Raw genomic sequence first — 22011 nt, 5'->3', positions numbered from 1 at the left:
CAGAAAAATACCATTCTCTGTTAGATATGAAATTCCAAATAGAAAGTAAAATGAAAATGCAGCTTATGATACAGAAAATCCACACCTAAATACGTAGCTACCCAAGCCAAGTCCTGCCTAAGTTAGGGTACAGCTCATGACACGTTTTGAATCTTCTGTGAACTACATATGGTATATCCCACAAACCAGTTCTGCCAGCAGGGAAGTATAATGAGGAGCAAGAACCGATATAGCAAAGGATAGAGTAGGATAGTAATTAGAGAAGAATCTCATCTCAGGCTCTCATGCACGTTTCAGATAAAAAGTCTCTTCCGATGGCAGCAGCAGTTACAATGCACAAAGCAATTGCAGTGTGGGCCACAGAGATAGAAAGACTAAGCAAGAAAATGTGAGGCAGATACTTAACCTCAGTTAAATCAGCAGGCAAACACAGAATCCAGCATTCAAAGATATAACATCACTTTTAGCCTGAGGCTTCAGGCTCTGGCTTCTTAGCCTGGGGAGTGGCTTACAAAAATGAGAGGGACTCAAGCCTGATGCTTGTTCCTTGTGCAGCACCCAGCACATGTGTCAGAACAGGGTGGGCCCATGAATGTATAGCATTATGCTGGCTTACACCAAAAAAATGCACCCACCTCTTTTGTAACTTACTGCCATATCTTAGAGGTGGCTTTACTTCCTTGTGAGAAGGAGCTGTTAATCAGCATCGTGAATTAGGCTTCAAACTTCAGAAGTAACCCCATGACAGGCAGTCCAAGGCGGGGTGAGACAAATCTTAGGTATTAACTACTGGAACAAAACCCAATGGGTAGATAGCCCTCAAAAGAAAATCCATGGCAGCTTCTTTTCACCCAGGAAATGCTTCTGATACGAATCTCTGTTCTGTCTTGCCTGACTGTTTAAGAGGGAACATTGTTGTGTTTGATCTACTTCCCCGTTTTCATTTTGGGCCCTATCAAAGGTAGTTATGGGGGCTACACAGCAGCAGGTTTTGTCCACTTTCAGCCGCTGTAAGAACGAATCCTATTCATAACCCCTGCAGACAGAGCTTCTTTCTCTACCACACAGAATGTTGACATGTAGCTGGAAGAAACATTTCTGCTATGTACTGCTTCAATTTTTAATTTCATCTTACCCCTTTTTTGCTGCACAGAAGCATTTTTTCTACTGCAAGAAAATTCTTGAAATTTACAGCAAACATGTTGAGATAAAGCTATCACACATATCCCTAGTTTTACTGAAGGATTGCTGCTTAGAAGGAGTAATTACTATTTAATCAGTTTTGTTAGATGAGTCTTGCAGAACTGCATTCATTTAACAAAGACTGATTGCCTTTAGAAGTCAGAATATTCTTCATTATCACCACCACAGGTTAATGAAATGTTTCCTGCTATCCAATTAAGGTCAGACATTTAGATACCATTAGCAACAGTGCTTTAGCTTTGATTTGCATTAACTACAGCTGAAGACAAACTTCCATACCGTGATGTTAGTAAAAAGGAGAAAGCAAGCAAGCTATGCTCAAGAAAATGTTCTCTTCTCCTGTTTCTTCTTTCCTTCTGTGGTGATAACCAGCAGCCCTATGAAAACATGGTCTAAGTTCCTCATTGGAGACATTTTAGTGAGGTCTGTCTCCCAGGGTGAGCATGACAACTCTTCTAGATGTACCCCACATCCAGAATCAATAGTCTTTCTAGCTTTTTGCCAGATCAAGTTAAATTCATTGTTGAAAATTATGAATTAATAAATTAGGCAAAGCTGCTTCTGATATGGCCCACAAGTTCCTCTGGAAACTTGACAGGAAAATATGTGCCAGTGAGATCCTGGGAGTGCTTTTCTGTGGGGCTGCTAGGGAGCTGGTAGTGGGCTGTGCTAAGCTGCTGATGGTGGGTGGCAGCAGCCAGCTCCTAGTCACCGACTCTTATGGGCCCTGCAGCTTCTCCCTTTTCTCAGAGGGGCTCATGCCTGGTTAAGTGGTGGGACAGTCGTTAGTGACTCCTGAGGAAAAGATGGTAGTTGTGCAGAAGGATCTCGTGACTGCTATAAGCTCTTTCTCTGGTGTGCTCCTTACGTGGGATTCGTAAGATCCAGGAAAGGCTGCAGCTGAGAGTAGCTCTGTCCTCATGGAAACGTGTGACCATGAAATGAAGTGCTCTTTGCCATTGTTTTACACTTATCCCCAATGCCTAGCCTAAGCTATAACATGGAATTGTACTTTGTTTAAAGAGCCCTGTACTGCTAAGGTGCTATATACATTAAATATTAACCACTGTCTCTCTGTGAATGCTTACCCAAACAGTTTGGTTCTCTCCTTAACAAATCAAAACCTGGAGAGCAATTGGCTGGCAAAACATGTGAAAGGTAAAGTGTAACTATTACTTCCAGCTCTGGAATACCAATCTTAATATTGCAGTATTCTCTTAACTTTGTTTCTTTTCCTTATTATAAAAACCAAGCTGTCAGGTACTTAATATTGCTTCTAATGAGGCATATGGTACATGCACGGGAGTTTCAGTGTGCTTCTCAATAATTTATAGTGACTTAAAACAGAGCAACTTCAAAGCTGTTGCTGTATTTGCAGACTAGCTTCATCCACACTTGTTTTCTTTCATTCTGTTCCACATTCCACAGACTCCCTTGGATCTTTCTGGGATGAAATGTGATTATTTGGAGCAAAGGCTGTGAAAAGGATATAAATGCTACCCCTATTCCACTTGTTCTTGTGTCCCGAATCTCAAAAATAGCATTCCATTCATATTTCTAAAAATGTATTTTTACCTCCAGAGATCTAACACTAATGGAACTCAATACTTCCAGTAAGCTTTACAGTACACATCTGAAGCTTTATGCACTGCAAATGGCTGTAAGTTTACCATTACGAAGTGTGCTGTGCTTTTTTATTCAAGCATAAATAGTACTAAGCATAACCGCATAGATGAGGAGTCTGAAACTTCAGAAATTCCAGAATCTTAATTTGGCCTCTGTCACAGATTTATATTCATGATTCTTAACACAAGCTTTAAAAGGATGCAGTCATTTTAAAGGAAATCCCAAGTTCTCTACCAGAAAAAGAATATCTATATTTTACTGGGCTAACACTGCTGGGGGAAGAAAAGTTTTCCCATGTTTAGGCAATGTTTTCTTCTTGGGTCTAGTGAGTCAAAGTGCCTTTTTGGTTTACAGTCAGAAGGAGGGCACAGGTCTAAGGAAATTAAAACCGGAAAGTGGATGTTAAACTACAGCTATTTATAGCAAGGATCTATTAATACCAAACACTGCAGAAACAGGGAACGAGCTCTGCACGAACTCTAGCACTTGAGCAATGCAGGTTCTGGAGTGGGGTATGTACCACAGGTACCACAAAAAACCTCACCTTGCTCAGTGAGTGCAGGGCGGATGTATGTGGAGAGGTGAAGGGTTACATGTAAAGAAACTTGGTTCACTTTGTTGAGTGTTGATGTTTTCCCATCACACAGTCTCAATTTGTCTATCTGTAGGTGAGAGATAACAGTACCCATTTTGCAAAGATGTTTTGGGAAGGAATTAATATGCATAGAGTGCTTTGAAGATAAAAAGAGCTACTCTGCATTTGGCTTAGGTAACAAAAACCTTTGAAAGCAGTAACGGCTTCACAGAGGCATTCTGGTTTTGAGTAAGGTAGGACTTTGAGATTGCTGGTATTTGTATACAGTGCATTTATATAAGTTCTAATTTAACATTTTGGATGGCTGAAGCTGATCACGAAAGCACTCATCATTCACATCTTCACATTGCATGAGATACTCTCTGCTATGCCCAGAGTCCCATCATCCGCTCCACACAGATAAATGCCCAACATCCAGATGGAGCCCACTGAAGTCCTTGGTGCTTTGCTCCAACCCAGGGATCTCTTTAAATCCAGTTTCAAAGGAATGAACTGAATGGCAGGTCCATTCATTCAGGTCAAAACAAGTTTTACAGCCACCTGTGGATGATATGAGTGAAACCCTACCTGATTCTGGTGTAGGGCCCGATGGTAGCATCCATATACCTACAAAGGACAGCTGCTGCTTCATCTTACAGCTTTAACAAACTATCACTGTAGAAAGAGCTACCTTGGGTGGATCAGCATTGAGCCATCTAAGTTTACAGACATTTTCTATCTCTAGGAGAGGTTTCTGACATTTAGTCATGTATAGGGGGATAGACACACACCTGTGTGCTGAGAAAACAGTAGCTCTTTTTCACCTGTGATTATAGCCCTTTCCCATCTCTGTGAAGGGTAACAAAATATTGGGCCCACATCCTCTGCATTCAGATTTTGATCTTCAAAGCAGTTCTGTAGTCACATAGCTTTCCATATTATATTCCTAATTTGAGTAGATGGCTTGTTTTAATGCCTTAACCAATATGCCAGCATCAAATAGCAAAAATCAATTTAATTGAGAAAGTTTAATCAACACTAATAAAAAGTTGGCAGCCCTCCCCAGGTAGGGAATCATACGAATTAATTTTAAAGGAGTCACATGGAGAAGACTCCTGGGGAGATTCTGACTTGACACAAAAGGAAATTCTTTCACAATGAGAACACTCAGACATTGGGATAATCTCCCTAGGGAAGTGGTGGACTCCCCAGTACTGGACACTTTTAAGATTCAGCTGGACAGGGTGCTTGGACATCTAGTCTGTGTCACGCTTTGCCAAGAAAGGTTGGACCAGATGAACCTTGAGGTCCCTTCCAACCTGGTATTCTATGATACTATAAACTGTATTGCTAATTATTTCCAGAGTTTCCTGGTAACTCACTTAAGAGAGATGAAAGGACTTCTTCCCCCCCCCCCATTTGGAGCTTTTCCATAAATAACATTTTCTCAATCATGTATTATTATAACAATAATTTAAACATTTGTTTTTCTCTAAAACCACCTACCACATCTTATTCCTGAAGTTAGGCTATCTCCAATATGATATAAGAGAATTTATAAATAATGTGTGAAATGTGTGTTTTCTAATATACTGGTCTAGTCAAGAAGGAATCATTTTTGTAAAGGTCGGTATTTTTTACTGGGTTATTAAGCTTCTGCTGAGTCGTCAGCTGTAGTATTGAGCCTTACTTTTGTGCAAAGTTAGGGCTTTCTTCTTTCATGCAGGCAATCGGTCAGACCTTCCACTGAGAGGAAAGCAGTTGTGCCTATGCCTTTAGCATACACAGATAGATGAAAGTTGGCTTTATTCCAAGTATTTTTCCCAGGATGCACATAATTATTATTATCTATTTTAGCTCAATTTTCCTTCATTTTGTTCTATATATAAAATCTTTTCTACATTTGTCATTCACAGGCTGCTAGATGTGGATGTCAGGTCCTTTGACATGGCACACTTCATAATTAGTACTTCTGTTCTTGCTATTGGTCTCATGAAATCTAGGTTTCAACATTGCTGAAAATTATGTAGTGATTTCTTGTGCTCAACCTGATTTGCCAGTGGCCTGTCAATGCTTTGTGGTGTTAAGAGAGTCAAACCATGGTGCCTGCTGCCTTTAGATATAACTTGGAGTGCTCTGTATTTCTCTAAGTGTCATTGCAGCATTTATCAAGGGTGATATCCTGAAAAAAAAAAAGACTTGTAGTGGCAGTCACTGTAAACTTTAGTTTTGGAATCTTTCCTATTTTCATCTGGTATATTTTCTAGGAAAAACAATAGTTCATTTGTCAGAAATTACCTCCTGCTCCAGAACAAGGGGTAATGGTGCTCCTCCGGGGAGTTATTACACAGACATTTCATTTGGAAACAAAACATGCAGTTTTGGAGGTTTTTTATTTTGCCCAGACTATTTCAGTGACCTTACTCATACCACTGCCTCTCAGAGAGCTGCACAGGACCAGCTGAAGGGGTGATACAGAGGAAGGGAAAGGAACAACATGGATTAGAAATTTCTCAAATCAACTCTGCTATGAGAATGTTCACACAAGGAGCAATCCTCTGCGAAACTGATATCAAAACAAATACACTGAGGAGGGGAAGTCTGGTCCCTCCTCTCCCCCCCCCCCCCTTTTTTTTTAACTCTTAGAAACTCTTTTAATCTAAAATCAAAGGGGAGGAACACCTAATGTAAGAAAATTCTATCAGGAGCAGTCATACTTCTGCTAAAATGATCATGGAATGCTGTTGCCAAAGGCACTTCTGCAATAAACAGAGATAAGGTGGGTGACCTCCCTCTCGTAGAAGAGAAAAAGGAAGAAAAGAGAGAAGTAGGAGGCACTTCTAGACAAGTAACAGCTCTTGAACTGCATTTCTGTCACCTGTTACTGTCCAAAGCACCTCTCCAGCCACCCAAAACCAAATCCAGCCCTCCAATAGTTCCCACTGAGTCAAACACCCCAGTGGGCTTGGAGGTGCAGTCCTTTCTCCAGGCTCTTCCCTTTTCCTGGCCTGTTCCTAAAAGCAGGACATTTGCTACCCCTCAAAGACCCTGCATAGCAGAGAGGTTCACCAGACGAACTGCAGCAGCTACCTGCCTGCTGGGGCCAAGCTCTCAGAGCAGGGCAGGACTGGCTGCTGGGGCAGGATTTGGACTCCCGTGAGCTGAGAACAAGGCTCTTCTACAAGGGAAAAAAATATTTCTCACTTTAAAAAGCAGGTAGGATAGTATGGTACACTGTCCTGTACACAGCCCTCCCAAACCAATTTTATGCTGACTTCAGTTCTTCCTTTGCTTTCACATCCCCTGAGGCTTGAGATTTGCATCTTACAATGCATTTCTGTACTGAGAAGACTGTATGCAGATGTCACAGCATTTCAGATGTTACTCAAATCTGTTGGAAACACTATGTGGAGAGCCAGAATTTTAGTTTCTGCTTCAATCTTGGAACACAGAGGAAGCACTTTTGCTCTGATTCCCTTTTGATTTAATGTTGATTTCCATTAATTTCTTGTCTGATACCTTTTAAACTTACCATTATGGATCTTTAAGAACTAAATAAATGAAAAAGTATTAGCTAAGGCAACACACTGCAAACTGATGTAAATAGAAGTAGACAAGACAGCATGGCATTAAATGAACAAAAATGGCCAGTTTATTCACTGGAACAGTTATGCATTACACTGTAATTTTAATTGGAACATAAAGATGTACGAATCAGTATATTGTCTTCTTTTAATTATTTTCTTCAGCACTAGAGTGTTTTTCCCAACCATTTGACTGCATGATCATATTACACATGTACAAGCACAGACTTTATGAATCCCTCACAAGGCATTAATCTAGGATTGTCTACAAGGACAACGAAGAGTTAACATGGGAATTACTTCAATTTGAAAAACAAATGATGCATTTTTGGAAACAAGAATTAATTAACTTTTTTTTTTTTTTTTTTGCTTTTAGCATAAAGTAGCAACAAGAAGAGTTTCCAATATTCAGTCTTTAGCAAATAAACAGATATACTTTTATATTCTTCACCACCTAGAAACACTCTATCATTTAACCCCAAGAAGGCAGGACAACATAATATCAATTCAACATAGGAGTAGCTGAGTTATTACAGCAGTAAACATACAGTATACAAATTTGTGTTTGTCACAAACTCCACCAAAGTTAAAATTCTTTTCAAAGGAACACAGCAATCTGTATGATTTGTTAGATACAGAACATCATGCAAATGGAAACATTCAATAGGTTACAAAAGTCACAAAACATCAGTTGGGGTTTTTTTAATTGTTTACAAAGGATCAAGTTAATTAATCCTTTAACAGTCAAACCACAGGGCAGAAAATCAATAGGGCAATAACTAATAAAATGGACTTAATTTATCCACTGGCATAGCACACATAGCCATATCTGTGAACAGGAGGGGAGGAAAAAGCTAGATTACTCTTATTTCTTCTTCACAGCTGATAAAATAACAACTCGGCTAGCAAGTCAGTCTACTTGAAACTTTTATCAACCACTTGGAAATCAACTGATTTCCAAAATATTTTTGAAATAACCATACACTCAATAAAAACTGTTCAACTCGGATTACTAATACTGAGAAAAAACATACACTTTTCTCCAATGTCTTCTACAGCAAATCATGATGATAATCAAAACAAATACAGAGCTTAGTAGAAAGACATTTTTGAAACACAAAGCCCTGTCACCCAGGGTCTGTCTGCACATTAACTCCAGTCATAGAATACAGGATTTTTCCTTTACCTTTTGACAGTTTTCTCTTGGTTGCCATTAGATTTCACATAGGGGATTTTCAAGAACTCCACAGCAAACAGATTAAAAACTAATGACAATTTAAACCACACACCTCCAAATGAAAGATACAGACTCTCTGTAATTATTTTCTTGCCTTTCTAGCAGGAAGAATATGCAAATCTATCAAGAAATAAGAATTTTCTAGCTTAGTTGTAGATATGGAAAAGCTACACGATGTTAGAAATCTCATGCATGCATTTTACATTGCATATTAAGATGCATTTGTGCCTGAAGGCGAAAGGCAATTGCTTTTTAGTTTCTTTTCCGCAGGATGCTTAATTATACTTAAAAAAAAAATAAAAATCTTAATGGCTAAAAAAGCCTGAATGTTGTATATCCCTTTCAGACTCACTGCATACACAGCAAAGGAAAACTGAAGAAAAGTGATGACTGGAGTTTTTAAAGAGGTAACTATAGCAATTATCATACTTCAAATGTAAAACATCAATGCCTGCCATTTTCACTTGAAGATTTCTGAAGTACAAAAGAAAGAAATTTACTGTAACCTCAGTGAATAGGCATCTTCCACCAAGAAAGGAACAGACCTCAGAAGGGCTGATATCATACCTTATGATGATGATTAATCCAGCTATAGTGGAATTGGTAGCACAACTACTGACTTTGGCATTGCACGCTGAATGATAAGGTTGGTATCAAAATAGGGCCCAGACTCAGGGGTGTTCTTCCCAGTGTGATAAGGACTGGGCCATATTTTACTAGCAGCTTATTTAAGTATTTCCAACATAACTATCGTGAGCACCTTTATAGGTGAGGTCATATTTTGTAAGTGAGGTTATATTTCATAACATAAGCTCCTTTCTGTTCACACTTAGATATGTCAAATGGTTTAAAAAAACTTCACAATTTTTTTTAAAGAGAAACTGAAAGTCATCTTGGCATTAAAACCTGCAGCGTTAATTACAGTTTCATTCTATAATGTATAACTATGACTACATTAATTTACTGTGAAAAATGTGGATGGAGAAAGCACAGAGATGCCAGTCTGTCAATCAGATCAATCAGAAAGTATATCACTATTGCCTTCCTTTAAAAGGCAGAAACTTTTATACAATAAGCATGAAAAACGGCAATATTTTCTTCTGTTTATCTTCTGACTGATAGAAAATATATTTTCCATACTATTACATTTTACAAAGTACTTACTCATCCATCTCTTTCTCCTATTTAATTTTTTTTTCTTTTCCTTTTTCCCCACACGTTTCCTATAAACAGGATTTCCAGAAGTGGAACATTTCACTGAGCAAGGTATACTTTTTTACTACATCCAAAAATAAAACCCAAACCAAAATGCCTCAGAACTGAACAGTCTATTCCAAACACAAAGAAAATTCAAGGCCATCATAGAGAACAAAAGCTGCATTTCAGATACAAAAGTCAGAGGAGGATTTAAATTGCTTCCCTATTGCGTAGGACACATTTCAGCGTTTCTGAGTATACTCAACCATTACAAATATATGTATAATTTTTTTTATCTTTAAAAATCAGAATAGATTTCAATACATCATAAATTAATTGTAAATGGGCAAAATATAATATTTTGCAACCCTTCAAAAACCTGGCTTTTGTTTCTGTTCATCTGCACGTAAATATTTCCTACAAAATCTCTCACAAAGTTGTATGCTATCAATCATTATATAATAAAGAAGAGTGTATCATCTCACATTCAAGATATGTATTTTATTTTGTACTGGTTAACTGACAAAAGTTGTCCCAGGGACCTACAGTTTTATACCTGACAATACAATAACTACAGCCATTTGTACGTTAAAGTTGGTTTGTTTCCAGTTCTCTTACATTTCCAACACTTAAGTATTATTACGTATAAAAAAATGTAAATTGAAAACTTAGACATGAAAAACTTAAAGCTTAAGAGAATAAAAAAATCTAATAAACCCACTTATTTCTATAAAATGGGGCCACAATTTCTGTATCACTGGATGCTGTTCCATTAACTCTTGATCCACATGAACATACTAGTACAATGCTTCAATTCCTAAAATCGCTCTGCAAATCACAACTGGAAACAAATACGTTTCTAAACAACTGCTCCAATACAGCATTTTTCCAAATAAATTTGTATCCATATAGAAAGGAAATGTATTTCACTGAATTTCTTTTTAATTTAACTTAAATTCAGAGAAAATGCATTTGAGTTGGGTATGAAAATAGGAAAAAATATTTCAAGTGCAGCCTGCAGTAACTATATTCAAAGTGCAATGCAATTTCTTTTTCTTTTTAACGATCTACAGTAGCTGTCTTTGTTGGACACAGATGTGGCCACTGTACAATATTCATACACTAGTCTGACAAGGTCAGGAATTTTGAGATGCTTTTTGGAGGCAGCATTTGCCTCAGACTATTATTTTTTAAAAAATAAAAATCAAAATAGCAGCTAATCTCAGTGTCAGACATGATAAAGCTGAACAAGGTTTCACTTGACTTTTTTATGACAAGACAACACATAGGTTAAGTATGATACTGAATAGCAATGTAAATGTATATGAGAAGAGTCATGCAAACTGCATGGAAACCGAAGTCAAAACACTGCCAGGTGTTGTCTGTTTGATCTGACCAGAATTGGATGTCAGTTTGTTCCTATTTTGTCCACCTCTGAATGTTCGGTTACAATAGCTGCTTTGCCAAGGTTACACGACATACGTTGGTGACGACATAGAGTATTTGTATTTACAGCACCTTCGTTACTGGTACTATGGTACTAATGATTTGTTAGGCACACTGAGTGGTCACCAATTCTTTCCTTTGCTGATGTTTTGTATATCGTAACATTTGGTAAGCACTGTTACTAACAGAAGACGGACTTCATTTTCTCAGATTCAGGCAGAATGTGAGAGAATTATTCCAACCACACCTGCAGCAGTGTGTTTTTTTCCCCAGATACTCTGTACCTTAGGCTGTACTGTGTTTCCCACCTGCAAGTCAAACGTGTGCTGCAGAGAAGGAATAAAGAAGTGGAAATACCTAAGCTTCTCTTCTGTAAATTAATTAAGGCCACCTGACAAAGCAAGGAGTCTGCTAGTTACTAATAAGTAGGCAGGTAGGCAGTACTGCAGACTTAATTTTCTAGCTGATGACCAAACGGGAAGCCCATCGACACTTAGCCCTACTTAGCCGCTGGCCTTGCTGTCAGGTACTGTGCAAAATAAATATATCTATCCTTGATTTTGTTCTGAAACTCACTACTTTTTAAGAAGAAACCCAGACATACTCAGCTTTTACAGGAAAGAATCTTTAACTAGGAACACTGTGCACTGTTGCAATAGAGTCTGCGTAGTGTAGATCACCTGAGTATTTGTCATAAACTGACATGAGCTAAGGTTCTGTGTCTGTTGATTTTTGGCAAGGAAAAAATGCACTACAATATTCAACAAAGTCCTACTAACTTTGATCCACACAGTTAACCCTTCTTGCACAAATCCTTTCACCACAGAATACCTCACACGAAATGCATATGACTTCGCCATTCATACTAGCCTTTCAAGGTAAGGCCTCAAGCTAGTACCCTGAATATGGGAGCAGGAGGAAAGAATGTTTTTAATTAGCACACAGCATCTTACTTACTTTAGATTTTCTTTCTCAGATACCAAATAGAAAGTAACCCCCCAAAACAGCACCAATTCATCTACTTGTCTGAAATGTAACAAAATAATTACAATGCAAGCAAACAACTGAAAACGACTGAATACATCATCCTTTCATCTCCTTCTTAGGCTTAAAAATTATCTTTCAGTGAAGAACTAGAACAAAACCAGAAGCTACTGTAATAGGAATTAAAAAAAACAAGAGCATAAACAATATCAGTGCAACAGCAAAATATACAGTCATTGCTAACATTTCAATTCAACCCATTTCCAACACTTTTGTGCAATAAAAATTGGCCATATGCTGGCCAATGCAACAAGCCTCTTTTTAATATTAACACAGTCATTCCTCACTTAAGCTATTCCTCTTATTTTTAAAAATAATATCAGTTAAATACAATTCTCAGAAAAAGAAAAAAAAAAGAGACTGCATTTTATAAACACAAAAATCTGGTGCAAATAAAGTAAGAAATAAACATCACACCCTTAATGACAGAAGGAAATTTAAACTGGTTCCTATGGCTGAACTTAGAGGATGTGAGGGCAGGATTTTTGTAACACACTTTTTTTAACATTGGCTTAAGTCTCTCATTACTTCAGAGCTAAAGCCAAGCAGCTGGGAGGAACATTTTTGTCAAGATGTTAAATTTCACTACACTTTAGTTGTGATAGCAAAGTTTGAATACAATCAGAGGAACCATAAAAAGTCTTCTTGGTAGGTTGGGCTCTGTGCTTTGTGTTCTTCTTCTCAACCTTCCCTCAGTCGCTGGAGCAGGAGGTATGAATCCAGGTTTGTCAATACAGCAACAAAGCAGGATCGTATACCCGCTTGCTGGGAACAACCCCAACCTTTGTTGCACGAACTCCACTCTGCATTTTCTCTTACGTTGTGTATGAAGATTAGGGGTAAGGAGGAGGCTTAGAGAGACAGTTGAGAGGGGCACACTGAGAGCTGGAATGTGGCTGCTCTTCTGGAAGAGCATTAGGACTGAAAATCAAAAAGAAAAGAGAAAATGTGCTTAAAATACATGGCAAACTTGTTATGTGCATGTAAAAGGTACAGGGCTGGAAACAAAAGGGGGTTGAAACCTCATCTCTAAATCTGTATCCTCAGCTACACAGTATACATTAAGAAAATCTTCAGCGCACACATTCAGTGACACCTGGATGCATACACGGAGTGACACAGATATCCTGCTTGCCAGTTCATGTACACAATTGCTGTTTACATGAAAAATGCTGTGTGGAGAAACAAATGCATGGGCAAAACGGGAGAGTGAATTTGAAGGACAAAATACAGGTGCCATCTTTATGAGAGCATTCAAGATTTTCTATATGTAACTGATTGAAATAAAAGACAGTGCCAGTCTGGAAATCAGGTCTCATAGCTTTGTGAAAGTGTGATCTCTTACTGAATGTGACCTAATTACTCGTACAATCCTACAAATATGGTGTAACCTTCATCAGGCAACACAGCCATTACATATTTTGTAATTAACACTTCCAAAAGGTGGGGGGTGTGTGTTTCGCTTTCTTTCCTTTTATGCTGTCTGAATCCTCTTCAATTCTGTCATATACTTTTGTCATTTATTTTTCACATACAATTTGTCTGATAACAGCATCCACCCATTAAGCCTCTCTCAGCAAATCATGTGGGGCCGGTGTAGCAGCCTAGCAGTAGCAGCACAAAGATAACGGACAGCTAATACAAACATACCCCGCTTCTTGATTCCAGGGTGCTCTTGCTAGTAAAGCTTCAGACAATCAGGTTTGCTTATTTAAAGATAGTTCAGTAGTGTATGCTACACTGCAGTGGGCAATATGGACACAGCTTAAGTGAGACCTGTATGATTCCCTCAGCCTTAGCCTGTCCTGTTTTAGAGAGTGAACTTCAGCTCAACTTGCCACATCAAGCTAAATGACAGCCATTAAACTTCCCAGTAAAGCATGTGGCAAAACAAGATACGAAAACAGAATGCAAGTAAATGCAATTTATTAAAAGATAAAAAAGGTTCTTTTCTTCTTCTGTGTCTAGGAAGATACTTTTTTTCCTAATGCTTCAAATGTTCTAAAGTCTTGAAGTTACTCCAAGCTCAACAATGTGATATATGATGGGCAATCATTTATAACCCTGTCTTCAAGAAAATTTGCCTTTTCCATTTCCCTTCTTTAGAAACTGGGCTATTACACATTATCCCTCCAGCACAGACTATTGGAGTGTTGGCTGAAGGAATGCAATTAGTCTATTGCTGGAAATGAATCAATTTGAAATGCCAGAGGTATTTGAAAATCTGACTCTGGAAATGCCAGCGGTGCAGAAAATGCCCGTAGTTCCACATATAGCATTTACTTAGGGAAACAAAGAAGTGACACTGCGCTTGCTTGAAGACAGAAATAAGAATGCACCATCACCATTAGAAAAGTAAGCGGCAATGTCCACATTTTCAAGTTAGAGAAGCCTAGGAGACTGTAACCACAGGCATTATAATTCAGCGGGAGCCACAGTCCTCTGGTCTTATTTGAAGAAAACAGACTTAAGTTAGATTCTGTTTCACATTAATGCTCCTGAAGATGAGTTTTTTGATTGCAAAATGGATGATGAGAGCGGGTTATAGAAGCTCAGGACCTCACAGGCTTTGTTTTGTGCTTAGCTGAGTAGGTCAGCTTCAAAGTGTATAGTGTTATGGACTGAATCCTCAATTTACATATAGATTTAGTCTAGCCCGAAGCACCTAGGCATAAATATTTAATCTAAAATATTTTCTTGAAGCTTAGTAGTTGGACTTCTTTAAAAACACCAACCCGGTCTTCTCCAAGTAATTTTTCCAAGGCTGTAACTATCCTTTTCTTCTGCCATATCCTCCGACATACAGATGGAGATACAGCATCTAAAGAAAGATCTGAGTGAGATCTTTGCCTGCTCCACTCAAGTGAGTCTGTGTCAGGAGTGACTGCAGCTACACCCAAAAAGTCTGCATTTACCCTCAAACTTATCCACTCATCAAGAGCCAGCTCCTGGCTTCAACACCTCTTAAGTTTTCAAGATAGGCTTAGGAGAAGCACTAGTTTTAAGTCCTCTAGAGTAGTGAAAGCTAATTAGAACTTTAACATTACTTTTGGGGAAGACAAAGAAGGAGGTGATCATGTTACCCTACAAAAACTGCCTTGCTCTGCTCCCCTGCTGCCCCATTTATTTTTTTGAAAGACATCTGTAATTGTCAGAAAGGAACAGAAACTCAACAGACATTTTCCTTGCTCATTAGCAGAGATGTGTTTGTCTTTTGGTGTTTCCTTCCCACCTTCAAAAATAAGCAATACAAGATGTTCATGCTCTGAGGGAGAGGACTGGTGAGGAAATGGCCATAATTAAGACTAGTTACATACAGCAATGGCCTGAAAGAGGACCTCTTTGAGACATGTAAGATTCTCCTCTATGCAAATATGCACAACCATAACACTGGTGTCATGACTTCAGTACAAATTCAGCCCTGACTGCAAATACTGCAATACAAACTATCCCAGACTATATTCAGATTAGGAAGCACTGTGTTTAGAACTACATTGGTTTTCATGATAATTCTGTGTTGCTTCTCTCTTTGAAATACAAGCACATTTCTATGCATAGAAAAAATATAAAACTTCGTCTCACCATTCCCCTTTCAACCAGTAACAAATATTAGGGTTGTCAGAAGGAGGAAAAAAAAAAATTACAAGGTCAACAGGCACTTTTGTAGCAACATATATACACCCATCACTTGCAGCCCCTGTAAATCTTGAGTCTTTTCCTAGAACTCTGTTATACCATCCTCTCTTCAGAAACACAATATATTCAGTTCATTAATGCAGATTACCACAGCAGTATATAAACAAAAATTGTATCAGAATCAGCAAGTGACACATGGCATTCAGTGTGCTTTTTATGGCAGTATAAGTAATTGTGGCAGCAGGTCCTGAAGCTGAGCTATCAGGCATATTGACAGTCACGGGCAGTAGAGGGATGGCAGGTGAGATGAATAACACAAAGCAAGAGAGAAAGAAATGGAAGAACCTGAAGCTGTTGACTGTTAACTAAGGACAAGGAAGAACACTGTTATATTCCCCCCATGGAATATGCGCAGCTTTTAAAACATTTGGTTTAAACAGACACTTTTGCAAACCTCTCTTTAGAGGCTGGTACCATTTGGGGATCTATTAATTCAGTTGCTGAATACAGTCTGTGTCTTTTTTTGTGTTAGTATTAATGTCTGGTTTTAAGCAGCTATTTTTTATCCTCGGCACTCAAAATGCTAATCATGTATTTCTAAAATCATTTGGAAAGTAGCATGCAAAGCCCTTTGGTGTTAGGAAGTATGCTGTTGCCTGTCTTAAAGATGCCATTCGCATGCAATATTATCTGGCATTGACTGTAACTGTAAAAATACAGCAATGGCAAATATAATCAGACCAGTGATATTTTCAGAATGCAACCATTTTGCATGCAATAATATTTTATGTTACTTTTAATTTATAACCTATTTTATATGAAATGAAAGGATTACTTCTTCTGAAAAAAATCATATTAATTTCATCCGCAATATCTGTTTTGGGGAGTTTGTTTTTGCTTTTATTAATAGGTAACTTGGGTTTAGAGTTTGGCCTCTGATAAGAAAATGAGGTTGTCACTGAATTCGACATAAACCTGAATGCAATCCAAAGACAGACATGCTTTTTTTAGTACTGGATGATGGAAATATTTTAGTCTTGTCCAATACAGTCCATCAGGCAGGTAGCTAGAGATGCTAGGAAGGGTGAACAGCATACAGTAATTTTCAGGTTACACCTAGATTTGGTTGCTTGCCCCATACTCCTGGAACTAGTTATTGAGGTGATGCATAGAAGGCAAAGTGAGACTTGCATGTGTTGTTGCATCAGTTTACTTAGAAAGTCTCTTAACAAAAGTTGTCACAGACTCTCCAGATCAGGTTCAAGTTGAAATATGCAGATTTAGGCAAAAAGACAGATGTATAGCAAAATAAATTGACTAGATGTGTCCTGGAGTTTCATTTGGCTTGAATCTGTTCATAGCTTATCCCATGAGGTTCACCAAAGCTTACGTGCTGGAATCACAACTACTAGAAAATCCAGAGCTACACAAGCCCCACTTAAAATTCAGTATAGATAATGGATGAGAGAAATCTCTCAGTATTTGATGTTGAAGTTCAGTGGGAATCTGTATTGTGGTCAGGCATATTAACTAGCTTGAACACAATTAGACATACTACAGGATGCACAAAACATCTGTGTGAATTACTAGTCTTAACAAGCTATTGTTTAATTCTGGGTGAAATGCCACTGGGAGGTCACATTACTGCAAGAGTAATGTTAGAGACTTCAAAACCAAGCATACCTCTCTTAAAATGGGTGACTTCAGGGCTTGGCAGAGCTTTAATCTGCCTCATTTAGCATCACCATGTGACTGAAAGCATACGTGTCATACCAGGAGAGATTGTCAGAGGACAAGGAAGGGCTCACAAATGCCTTTAAAATGCCACCTTACAAAATGGAAGCCTACACCTACCCCTAAAATGAAAAGTCCCCCATTTAATTAGATCTATCAAGCAACAAAATAAAATCATTACTATTTGACATCATCAAAAAGCACATTAAAAGACCAAATAAGGACTATACTATGCAACTTAAAATTCTTTTCTATATTTTCATATGGATCTAAGTGCATGAATGTTGTGATTCACATTTGTACTGTCACTGCAGAAATTATCACCATTCCTCAAGCTGTTAGAAGTTTCCTGTTAGTGACAAAGTGTAGCAAAGAGCTTTTGTATAAGGAAGAGGAGGGGGTTGCAGACCTGCATGCAGCTATGTGCAAAGAGAAGAGAGTTAGTTAAGTTTACCTGACAGTCTGGCAATCTGGCCCCCTGGCTAGTTGTGAGCCGTGTGGCGGTATGGAGGCAGCAGGCTGCTGACAATCTATAAGAAACTGATAAATTAGACATATATACAGAGAGATTACAGAGCAAGGGGTTAGTAACAGTAGTACACAGGCTAACCATTTGATGGAGAGATTTAGTGAGGAATGTGTTCTTGATTCCTTATTTGACAGAAACACCTTTTTTCTGATTGTAATAATATCAGTTGTTGCCTTCTTCTTCTTTTCAGAAGCAGCAGTGGAGACATTTTTTTTTTGTCTTCCCTTAGCATTGGCAAATTTTTGTTTAAACAGACAGCAGTAATGGCTGTATTCAAAATCTGGGTTTAAACCTTGTCCTTCTCATTCTTCTGCTGATGGTGAACTTGTTTAGTTTACATCTAATATAAAAAGCGCCAAAGAAGCTACTCAAATTTTCCTCCAGAGAACTTACATCCATATAACAACAATTATAGATGCCATCCCATTATGGCCTTTGACAAAAAACTTGCAAGAAAATTTTTGTGAATTCTAAATTGTGCTTGTGAGATTGTTTTTTGTAGGGAAAAGGAAGAAATTGATACAGGTTTTTTTTTCAGTGTTCTGTGCAGATTACTTTTATCAATTCTCTGCCAAAGCAGAGAATAAATCATTTCCAAAGCTGCATTCCAGTTCTTAATTGATTAAATAACAGTAAAGCCAAATAATCCTTTGTTGCTACGTTTTTACTGTGACATTTATAATATGAAGACAGCTTAAAACTCAATAATATTTGTGGGACTTCATGAAAGTAGTTGAACAAGACGACCCCGCTTTGTAGCTCACTAGTTTCTACCAACATTTCCAGATCTCAAGATTTGCTCATTTTCCCTGTGGGGGTCTGGCCTTTCATTTCACTGCCTGTGTGATTCAGATTGTGAGGCAACAGAGTCATCAGGGTCCTTTTGAACATTAAATCTATGCGTGAAATTCTGACCATCTGGAAAACTACTGGATACTACGTTTTGTCTCCAGCAGGGTTTGCTAATCTATCATCCTCTCTGATTGCTTCTACCCGATTCTCAACCTGACTCTTCAGTGGAAAGGAGTTACTTTCCCCTGAACTTTAAAAATGAGACAACTGTGTACTTGGAAATGTACTTGGAAAGCATTTGATTTTGTGTTTTTCAGTTGGTTGCTACTTAAAGCTCAACACCAGTAATAATTTCTCTTTACAACACAGATGTTTTTGAAAACCCACTACTATTCTTTGTCTCAATCAAGTGGAAGAATGTGCGATTTGCTATTTTCTCGAGTCTTGAGATGACATCAGGTACAAAACAGAGCAAACACGCCTTCCCTGGCAACACTGAACAACATTTCCCTTTCATACAAGCCCAGAGTGCTTCTCCCTACTTACTATGAAGATCTGTGCTGACCTCCAGTGGGTGGAAGCAAGCGTACCCAAAGGCACTTTGACAGGCACAGTTAGTGCTGGCCTCACCGTGTCAGAAAGCAGAAACGGAATGAAAGGATACTGTGCCATTTTCTCATTTACTAGGATGGTCACTATAGTCCTTAGTACATCTTTCAGCAGAGGAGTGCAAGATCTTGCAATGTGTTTGAGCCATGAATAGAAGGGTCTGTCATTTCAGTAGAAAGCTCAATTAAAAGAAGAGATGGCTGGGGGGAGAGGGGGACAGCCAGAGCAGGCTAACTGCAGATGGGAAACGATCTAAAAAAAAAAAATAACAAAAATTACGGTCTTACTCTAAACAAACTATTTTGTAGAAGTCCAAAGCAAAATCTTCCTGGCAATTTATATAAGCTAGGCAGTGAGAAGAGGAATATAGAACAGAATGCTGCGTGATGAAAATGTGAGGACAGGTTTCCTAAATACAGAAGAAATTGTTCGGACAGGCTTTTCCAGAACAACACAAATATCTGATTTATGATCCTATTCTAATATTTCCAACATCCTGTGAAGAGTTTTATGATACCTCTTCATTTGGCAGAATGTGTGAATAGAGCGCCAGATCCTGCAAGCATTCTGCAAGCTGGATAACGACTATTCGATGTGAGCGAACTCCCTCAACTTCAAGTGAGACAACAGTTCTTTCTGGCACCAGCAATGCTCACACAATCTGTCTTGCACTAACATCAGTACAGAATCTAGTGATCCGTGTGATTTAAAATGGCTGAATCGTCCTCCTGCATCCTCCAGGAGTGAAGTTTTTGAGGATTATGCCAGGAAAGAGCTAAGCAGAATACATATGGCTTACATACACACATTTAAAATTCAAAGGAGCTCTTATCTACTTAAGTCCAAGAAACTGTGCCAGAGCTAGATTTATTCCTTCTATATTTAATCTTTTGAAGTATTTTGGAGGGTTTATAATGCTATTCCCTAATGTCATGACAATCATAAAATGACTTCTTTTTACACTGCGTTAAAAGATGAAAACTAGCAGACAGCATTCAATCCTTCCTTCTATTAAGTAAATGTTTGTTTCTTCTGAAATGCCCTGCTGAAGGTTAAAAGTTTCAAAGATGCCGTTACTGATTTTGTGGTTAATGTCACCTACTACAAAAACAAGGCAAGAAAGACATGCTCTCTTTTACTTAGATAAATAAACACATACAAATTTAAAAATTGCATTGAAAGAAGCCTGTTCTCAGTGTTTTTTACATCTCAAGAAGTTCCAGTTGAGCTGCAGAGTGAAAGGACTGGTTGTCATTTGTGTAGCAGACACTTAGAGAATAGACAGAGATTATACTTTCAGTGTTTCTTCTGAGACCACCACCAAAATGATTAATAAAATTATTAAATACAGACTATCTTATTTCTCCATCATCTCCAGTTGCTGTAAGGAAATAAGCTACTGGGGGCAGGGAGTGGGCTGGCTGATCACTTAAGTCCTTTTACATTCTATGAACCTATAACCAAGAAATGAAGTTCAGTGACCATTTCAACCACAAAAGGCAAAGAGGAGCTATTGTACATAAAAATTCATATGCCAGTCTTCACTGAATTATTCAGGTCTTGAGTCTATAGGGATCCTGTGTCGGTATCAGACAATGCTCACCACTGCATCTATTGGAGCTTTGAGACTTGACTCATGCTATATTTTAGGCCTGTTCATATTTTCCAGTTCTTAACATTTTAGCTATTAGCTGGCAATGGTGGTGTAAAGGGCTCGGAGATTTCCTCTCACAGAGTAGCCAGTGCTAATTTTCCTTTGGAATCTAATGCCTAGTCCTAATCAGCTCCTGATGTAAGAGCATTAAAAATACCTATCCCAGAGAATCTACATCTGCTTATATGAGGACTGAATGCGCTGCTATAAATTATCTGCTGAGAGCAAATCTCACCAAAAAAAAAAGTATTTTCCTACGCTTCCTTTTGACTCAGCCGCAAAACCAATGTGTTTCCCTCATGTCACAAGGTGTACTCTGCCCTCCAGTCTGTGAACTGCGTGACTCTTATCAACACAGGCCTGCTTAACTGGGTTATGACTGCCTGAGAGATAGGAAAGCCTTCTGTTGACATCAGCAATGTCCTCAGTGAAAAAACTACATGCAAGCATTTTCAGCCCCATCTGCTCAGGACCCAGCATACTTCAGTGAAACATTTCAGCACATTTTGATGCTCGGTAAACTACTAATCTCTACACAGTGCTGTCAAAAACCAAGACTAGTAAGAATCCCAAGATAAGCACTGGGGGTGCTCAAAATGAGTACCGGATACATAAGACACTTTTAACTGCATCTAGTTCAGTTACTCAGTGGAGAACTTTTTTCTCCTTAATCTGAAAAAGTAAGATTAAGAGTCAAAGAACAAATCAATCAAACATTTTTTACAGGTAGTGTTCCATATTTTGTATTTCTGATTTGAAAAACATTGGGAAAAATTTTCTTGATAAAAGCAAAGCTGTCAAAACACTTACGGCAAAATGTAAGATTGAGGCTTTTCCAGTCTTTTAAAGGAAACTCTCCTTAGCATCCCATCGACCAACCCAGGCGACCAGGAAGTCCTTCTTTCCTAGCTAAAAGGTTTTGAGTTATCTCACTTTGCATCATATTACCCAATGTCAACTTGCTCCATAAAGTTTGAGGAATTCGATAACATGTCTATGAAGATGTTATTGACAATTATTTGTAAAGAGAAGCTGTCTCCATTTATATGGTAATGAACTGTTTTCTTCCTCAGGATGTCTATTTAATGGGAAAGTATGAACGGTTAATAGCGTGAGTCAAAAGTATTGGGCAAAGAACAAATCAGT

General features: G+C 38.3%; 1 protein-coding gene across 11 annotated transcripts in view; it reads right to left on the bottom strand.

The window, feature by feature from the left end:
* Positions 1-7032: 7032 nt before the first annotated feature.
* Positions 7033-22011, bottom strand: part of BICD1 (BICD cargo adaptor 1) — a 173790-nt gene continuing 158811 nt past the window's right edge. For 3 of the 11 annotated variants that reach the window (XM_061444848.1, XM_061444849.1, XM_061444850.1), the window contains exon 9: positions 7033-12832. In XM_061444848.1, the coding sequence (XP_061300832.1) occupies positions 12504-12832 (329 nt within the window). In that variant the 3' untranslated portion in view covers positions 7033-12503. Of the gene's footprint in view, positions 12833-17735; positions 17822-22011 lie in introns of all 11 variants that reach the window. The other 8 variants (XM_061444859.1, XM_061444860.1, XM_061444853.1 and 5 more) reach the window with 5 other exon arrangements.

The sequence above is a fragment of the Pezoporus flaviventris genome, unplaced genomic scaffold (assembly GCF_033815535.1).
Source record: "Pezoporus flaviventris isolate CSIRO_AGI_PZ_B2104156 unplaced genomic scaffold, CSIRO_AGI_Pfla_v1 ptg000002l, whole genome shotgun sequence".
In the NCBI taxonomy this organism is placed as follows: Eukaryota; Metazoa; Chordata; class Aves; order Psittaciformes; family Psittacidae; genus Pezoporus; species Pezoporus flaviventris.
Note: the sequence above shows the minus strand (reverse complement) of the source record. Positions and strands in the feature narration are given on the sequence as shown.